Source organism: Cynara cardunculus (genome assembly GCF_001531365.2).
Source record: "Cynara cardunculus var. scolymus isolate 2C chromosome LG 16, CcrdV1, whole genome shotgun sequence".
NCBI lineage: Eukaryota > Viridiplantae > Streptophyta > Magnoliopsida > Asterales > Asteraceae > Cynara > Cynara cardunculus.
In genome coordinates, this window is record NC_037543.1 from 1778342 (window position 1) to 1786462 (window position 8121).

At 33.4% G+C, this 8121-nt stretch overlaps 1 protein-coding gene across 1 annotated transcript; it reads left to right on the plus strand.

Annotated features, from left to right (window-relative positions):
• Window positions 1-1445: 1445 nt before the first annotated feature.
• On the plus strand, window positions 1446-4801 carry LOC112499659 (aquaporin PIP1-3-like). Its single transcript, XM_025102982.1, has 4 exons — window positions 1446-1811; window positions 2947-3245; window positions 4282-4422; window positions 4552-4801. The coding sequence occupies exons 1-4, from the start codon at window positions 1484-1486 to the stop codon at window positions 4645-4647; spliced, it is 864 nt and encodes a 287-aa protein (XP_024958750.1). The 5' UTR covers window positions 1446-1483; the 3' UTR covers window positions 4648-4801.
• Window positions 4802-8121: the final 3320 nt, after the last annotated feature.

The window sequence follows — 8121 nt, forward strand, 5'->3', positions numbered from 1 at the left end:
CATCATCCATCATCATACATGTACTCCCACCATAATACATAAATAAATACATACATATATATATATATATATATATATATATATATATATAGAGGGGTTGGTTATTATACAACTCTGGTCATTTGTGCAACCAATACAACTCAATCTCAACCGTCCATTTCATTTGATTAATAGGTGATTTTATAGATATTTTGATTATTTCCTAATATAAAGTATTAATCATAATTAATGAACCGTATTCATCTTCCATAAATATTTAAATCATAATAAATGAACTCTAATCATTTCCATAAATATTTCAATTTATTGGGTTGCATTGGTTGTACAAATGCAATAGGTTGTATTTGAAATAAACCCTATATATATATATATATATATACAAATATAGACTGGGATTATATGAGACGAGTCTGTTTTCGTGAGATACATAATACCACTTTTTTACATTTGAAACTTCACAGTAAAACGCTCGAATGTGACTTTCACAATGTTTTTGTTTTGAAGGTTCGACTTTTTTTACGTTCACAGTTGTTGTGAAGTTTCAAGTGTAAAAAAGTGGTATCACGAAAACAGACTGGTCTCATGTGAACCGATCCTATATAGATATACACACACATATATACAAACGTACATAGAAGATGTTTACTTTGCAAACCATGTTATTTGTACAAATTTAATTCAACCATTCATAATTTTTCATTTTGTTCATTTTTTTTTGTAATTATGAGAGATTGATTAATCATTTTTATTGTGAATGGTGTTAATCATGAATATTATCATCTTCATTATATTAATTTTTAAAAAAATACATGAAACAGTTTCATTAAAATTTCATAAGTATTCTATGAAACAATTTCGTAACCATATCTGAAACAACTTCAAAAAAAGTATCATATGAAACAATTTCATTAAAAAATTTAGTAAGATTAAACAATAAAATCGACGGATAAGGATGATTTACACGGTTTGTACAAATATGAGTGATTTGCATTCGATCAATCATCTACATATGTGTGTGTATATATATATTGGTTATTTTGTTAACTTAATAAATGATTATAATTTTGTGAATCAATCTTAATCTTAAAACCAAAATTATAAAATTAATTTTAATCAGGTAAAATACAAAAAATTTAATAAAATGATGAAAATACTTCTCATTTATCGGAACTTTTTAACACCCGTTACAAAAAATAACCAAATTCGAACCTTGTTATAAACCACGATAACCATCTTGTAATTTTAAAACCGTAACAACCAAAAGTCACATGGACCAAGTTTATAGTTCACTCAAGGAATTATTACCAAACACTTGAAGAAAATCACCACTCACCAAAGCTCAAGTTCTTTCTTTAAGCAAAAAATAATCCACTTTCTCAACTATAAAAACCCCATAAACCCCATCCATCATCTTCACAAACACTCACTACCCCTAAATCTAGAGAGAGAAAACCAAAAAAAAGGCTTCAATCTTTGATCAACAATGGAGGGCAAAGAAGAGGATGTTAAGCTTGGAGCCAACAAGTATTCAGAAAGACAACCCATTGGAACATCGGCTCAAACCGATAAAGACTACAAAGAACCACCACCGGCACCATGGTTCGAGCCAGGCGAGCTGTCTTCGTGGTCTTTTTACCGAGCCGGAATCGCTGAGTTCATAGCCACTTTCTTGTTTTTGTACATCACAGTCTTGACTGTTATGGGTGTGGTTAAATCACCCACTAAATGTGGAACTGTGGGTATTCAAGGGATTGCTTGGGCTTTTGGGGGTATGATCTTTGCACTTGTTTACTGCACTGCTGGTATCTCAGGTATGCTTTTCTTGAAAACACTCTTCTTAAAAGCCTGTTTTGTCTTGGGAAATTGATAGAAATAACCAAAAACACCTTTAAGAGTGTGTGATCATGGTGTTCTTGTGATGTTTGAAGTGTAAATTTTGGCATATTGTTGAGTTCATGAATGGTGAGTGATTGAGTGATGGGTTTAGATCTTCTTGATGGTTTGCTTCTGAATTTTTGGATGATTTCTTGATTTCAACTTTGATAATATCCTCTTTTTAGGGTTTTTTTTCCCACTTGATCTAGTTTAAGTTCTGTAATAGGTCTCTTTGGGAATCACTGTCACTAGTTTGCTTCAAGTTGAAGACAAGATTTTCTTGGATTCTCCATTTAATTTCAAGAAAACACTCATTTCCCCTACTTTTCAGCTTTTTGTTCCTGATATCTGTCTTTGGGTTTCAATATTAATCAGGCTCTCTGCTAACCCTCTTTGAATTAACCATAATTGTACTGATTTGAACCAAATCTAAGCTTGATATGATATGGGTTTGGATCAAAAAGCTGATCTTTAGTTAGTTGACAAGGTTTTCTTGGATTTTCCATTTATTTTCAAGAAAATACCCAATTCCCACAGTTTTCAGCCTTTTGGTTTCAAAAATTGATCTTAACGGGACTTGCAACTTATTAGGTCAGCTATACATGACTGTTTGGTAGTAGATTAATGATATAACGAGTGACTTATTCAGTAAGTTTCTAGAGGGAGCTTTATGCAGAAAGCCGGGCTTTTTTTTCCAAACTTGACCCTCCCAATTCAAAAACACGCTCCTTCCGTTTATGAAAAGATCCTACCAAACAAAAACGTCCCTACTTACGCAAACAGTTCAATCCACACAGACAACTTTATTCATTCAGGACTTAATTGAAAAACCAACCAAACAGCCCCTTAGCTAGCCATGGCTAGCGGAGGGGTTCAAGCCTGTCACCGGCAGGATTCGAACTTGAACCTATTGCGTATTCGAACAAAGTCGCCCCGCCCCTTTTGGTTTCACTATTAATCTGTTTTCTACTAACCCACTTCAGATTAACAAGAATCTCACTCAAATCAATGCTTGATATGATATGGGTTTGGGTCAAAATCTAATCTGTCTTCTTTCTTGATGTAAAACAGGAGGACACATTAACCCAGCTGTGACCTTCGGTTTGTTACTGGCTAGAAAACTATCCTTAACAAGGGCACTGTTCTATATGGTTATGCAGTGCCTTGGAGCCATTTGTGGTGCAGGTGTGGTCAAGGGGTTTGAGGGCAAGACCCAGTACAATCTTTTGGGTGGTGGAGCCAATGTTGTAGCCCATGGCTACACCAAGGGTTCAGGTCTTGGTGCTGAGATTGTTGGAACCTTTGTGCTTGTTTACACTGTTTTTTCAGCCACTGATGCCAAGAGAAGTGCTAGAGACTCTCATGTTCCTGTATGTATACTCTTCTCTTACCTCATAATTGCTTTAATTGTTGCTCTTGACCTCGTAGAGTCTCGTAGTTTGGCTGATATGCTAACTGATGAACTAAAAGTCAGTAGTTTTTGATAACTGTGAGATCCAATTTCCAGATTAAATAAAATCTTGATTTCTTGGATACCAATTTGATCTTGGTCTTAAAGAATTCATCTTTTTTGATACCCAACAAGTGGTTTTTGGATAGGGCTCATTGTTTTCTTTGTTATAAAGAATGTCTCAATCATTTCATGTGAAATGACTAAATTACCCTTTGTGGGTGTGGGGCAGGGGAATCGTGAAAGTTTGTCAAGTAGCTTTACGTCTCTATCTTCTTTTGTCTTGGCGTGTTAGCAATGATGATGGTCTGTGCAATGCGTTTCTCTTTAGTGCTTTCTTGGTCATCATTTCTTCTTAAAGTGCAAGGTCATATTTGTCAATTACTATAAATATGCTAAACCATGGGCCCATGTCATTGAGGGTACAAGTGTTAAAAAGACAGTAGAGGTCTGTATGCTACAGCTTATTCGGTCAATTATACATGAATTGTTTTCTAGTGGCTTAATGATATAGAAAGTGGTTTATTCAGTAAGTTTTTAAGGAAAGCTTTATGTAGAAAGCCAAGTTTTTCCAAACATGCCCTCCCAATTAAAAAACACCCTCCTTCGATCTATGGAAAACCCTCCCAAACAAAAACAGACAGATTAATTCATACAGACAACATTATCCCATTTGATGAAAAACCAACCAAAGAGCCCATAACTCATCCAAAATGGTTTGGTCCTTTTCGGGTTTGGCGTTGACTGATAAGCTTGATAACAACGTAAAATGACCTAAAAAGACGTGTTAGAGAAAAAAGATCCTAAAACTTATTGAATCGCCCTTTGAAGTAGCGTTTCAAAAAGTTAGTTTATGACCAACCAAAATAATCTATTTCGACAAGCTCAAAAAATAAGTTAATTTATAGCTACCAACTTCCTTGGTGGGTTGCATCTCATTCGCCGAAATTTTGCAGATTTTGGCCCCTCTCCCAATCGGGTTCGCCGTGTTCTTGGTTCACTTAGCCACCATCCCCATCACCGGAACCGGTATCAACCCCGCAAGAAGTCTTGGAGCCGCCATCATCTTCAACAAGGACCATGCATGGGACGACCACGTAAGTCGATCGTTTCGTTACATAAACACATCAAGATTAAATTTTGAACTAAAAAGATATAATCTTGATCAATTTTAAAGTATGATGAAATGTTGGCTAAAAGGGTAAATTTGTCTTTTCAATTTGCAGTGGATCTTTTGGGTTGGTCCCTTCATTGGAGCTGCACTTGCTGCTATGTACCATACCATTGTCATCAGGGCAATTCCCTTCAAGAGTAGATCCTAAATTTTCAAAGGGGTTTTGTTTAAGTGTGTGTGTGTTTGTGTGTGTAAATTATGTCCTAAAATGGATGCTATTTGTATTTAAGGTTTCCATGTTTGTGTATCAACTTATCTTTCATATAATGAATGACCCTCGTTTGAGAACTGGTTTCAGAGCAGTTTGTTTCGGAAACTAAAGCTTTTAATTGGTCGAGAACTGGTTTTAGAGCAGTTTGTTTCGGTTTCTAAAGCTTGTAGTTGGTCAAGAACTGGTTTTAGAGCAGTTTGTTTCGTATATGAATTAAGTCGGTTGTAATGATTAAACTGTTTGTATAAAATTAAGATAAATTATTATTTGATTTTGTATTGAATAAACATTCTGAACGTCTAATTTATGATTTTTAATCCTTAACAACACATTATAGACTTAATTTATTTTCTAAAAATCATGAAACTCTACATATTACTATTAATGGGCCTAAGCCCATCAATGGCCCCTTGAGAACCTAAACCAAAACCAAAATCAAAACCACGGCACATATAATTGTCTCTGAGGTAGTCAAAATCGGTCAATAGTTGGGCCAGACTGGCCTAAATCGGTCCCAAAATAGTGATTTCGTAATCGGTCCGGGCATAATCAATCCCGACACAAATACGAAGGCCCGGTTAAGATGTATGAGACCCGATTATGAGAACTGGTCCTGGGCTGATTCCAAACCGGTCTTACGTAAAAAAATCGATTTTTATGTAATTTTTTAAACTTTTCTTTAAAGAATATACAAAAGTGTTATTCTAATGTAACTGAAAATATATAATTGGGTCAATTAAATACACATAAAAATACGTTTTTTTTTGTGAGAATTGTGAATAGAGGGTAAATGAGATAATTAAATACACTTAAAAAATATGTTTTATTATAATTTTGTAATTGGTTTTCAATCAAATACACTTAGAAAGTTAGAAATAAATTTAAAAATACATTTTTTTTGGAAAAAAGGGGCCGGTCCCAGGTCGTGCCGGTCCGGGCCTTGTTTTTTGATGAAAACCGTAATCGGTCCTTAACGACGGTCCCAATCAGTCCCAGGTCTGGCCAGTCCCAAGTTGATCCCGATTCCGGTCCTCTGCCGATCCCTAGCCCTCTTGCATAATTACTATAATGGGCCTAAGCCCATCAACTTTATGACACTTAATATTTAAGTCATCGATAAACGTTGATTAGGATCTGATTATCTTATATGCTAATGCTATGGATTTTTATGGTTTGAGCAAAAAAGGCGATCCAACTGGGTCTCATACGAAACCTGCCCTCCAAAAACTGCATTCTGAGGGGGTATTTTTTTGGCTCATTTAGCAGTTGAGGCTAGCGGAGGGTCTGGGATCGAACATGGGACCTATTTTGTGTTTGAACAAAGTCGTCCCTCTCCTTTGCCAATTGAGCTATACAGTGGAGGCTAGATTTTCATAATTAACTCCAAAGGGAAAACTGAATTAAAATATAACAGTTTTTCAATTTCATTTGTATCTTGAGAACCAGCTTTTATTTTGAGAAACCGACTTGTAAAATCTTATTATTTTGAAGAACCAAAAGAAACCGACTTATAATACATTGAGGACTGTTGGACAATACTAACAACCAATCGGATATCAGTTTAACCACGTCGTTTTGACGAAGGTAAAGAAATTGTAGAGGTCGCATCAAGTCCAACGAAGAACCAAAAAGTACGAGGGGGAAGTAATCTGGTGACGGAAAAATTGAAGAACTTTTGAGATTTTCCGTCAAGATATGTTTGATTCAATAAAAATGTAACTCAATAATGAGTTAATGACAACTGTGACGGAAAAATTGGAGAAGTTTGAAGATTTTATTGTAGTTAAGCGACTTGGACGAGGATGCATGAATTTAATTAATTTGCACAAATAGACTTTTATTTTACGAATAAACATCTAAAATACGTAATATATATAAGATCACATCAGACCAGCTTGTTTTCGTGAGACCCGTGAGACTATTTTTTTACACTTGAAACTTAACAGCAAAACACTATTAAGGTATTTTATAAGTATATAATATTTACATACGACAAATAGAACAAATAAACTCACACACCCTCCTTATCTTTGATGAAATTTGAATCTTTGACTTCCTAGGAGGCCAAAGACTCATATACCGCAAGACCAAAGACTCTTTGGTAACCTTCACAATATTTTTGCTCTGAAAGTTCGGTCTTTTTTTTTTACCTTAACAACGTTTTGCTATGAAGTTTCAAGTATAAAAAGTAGTCTCACGAAAACAAACTGGTTTCACGTGAATCAAACCCCTATATATATATATATATATATATTCAATAACTGATTGAATTAATTAACTAATAATTAAATTATATTTTAAAAATGTGAAATTTTTGACCAATTAGCATCCAAATGAGTTGATTTTATCTATAAATCAATCGAAAGAGTAAAATAATCATAAAAAAAAACCGAGTGGCATCCAACGTGTATTAAAAAATTGATTTTAAGAGTAAATTACGCTTTTAATCCCTATGGTATGTTAAAATTGCACTTTCATCATTGTAATTTCAAAATTGCAAATTTTATTTATATAGTCTGCAGTGTTGTGAAGGTAAAAAAAAGTCGTACCTTCACAACAAAAACACTGTGAATGTTACATTCATAGTGTTTTACTGCTAAGTTTCAAGTGTAAAAATGGTGTCTCACGAAAACAGACTTATCTCACAAGATCTCAAATATCTCTCTCTCTCTCTCTCTCTCTCTCTCTCTCTCTTTCTATATATATATATACTAGTTGTGTACCCGTGCAATGCAGTAAGAGCCATGAATTTTAACGATTTTGAAGTTCCACTGGTTTTATAAGATAAGATTTAACGATGATATATGTTACACTTGGTCTTTACATATTAATACAATTTGAATAAATAAGAGTTATAGTTCCAATTACAAACTATCGAGTGTATGACAGTTTAAAATCCAATATATTTAAAATCCAACATATTTAAATGATTCCACAAATGTGTTCATTTTACACCAAAGCAAAGAACCAAGAAACTTGAGTTTTAAGATAAACACTTACAACCAATAAAGAAAACTACAAATTTGACAGATCATAAACCATGAAAAGACAAAAAAAAAGTATATATATATTTCAAAAAAGTATATATATATTTCAAAAAAAGAAACTTGAGTTTTAAGATTAAGGTTACATGTATATATTATATATATTTCAAAAAAAAACCCAAGAACATATTAATTTAGAACATATTATACAATGCAATTTGAACAGCCTAACCCCAAAATATATAGTATATACATAAACAAATAACTATAAAAGTATAAATCGTAAATATTAAAAATATTTTTTCACAGTATATATAATATATAATAATATAATTAAGTCAAAAACTATTTAATATTGGACTCATTTCGAAGGTATTAACGAGACGATTATAATGGTGTAACTTGTTAAAATAAAAATGTATTTTTT

What these genes read in the sequence shown, in the direction of transcription:
- LOC112499659 (XM_025102982.1), top strand. Translation starts at nt 1,484, where the DNA reads ATGGAGGGCAAAGAAGAGGATGTTAAGCTTGGAGCCAACAAGTATTCA. An exon ending in CTGCACTGCTGGTATCTCAG is followed by an intron (nt 1,812 to 2,946) that starts GTATGCTTTTCT and finishes GATGTAAAACAG; the next exon opens with GAGGACACATTAACCCAGCT. An exon ending in CTAGAGACTCTCATGTTCCT is followed by an intron (nt 3,246 to 4,281) that starts GTATGTATACTC and finishes GAAATTTTGCAG; the next exon opens with ATTTTGGCCCCTCTCCCAAT.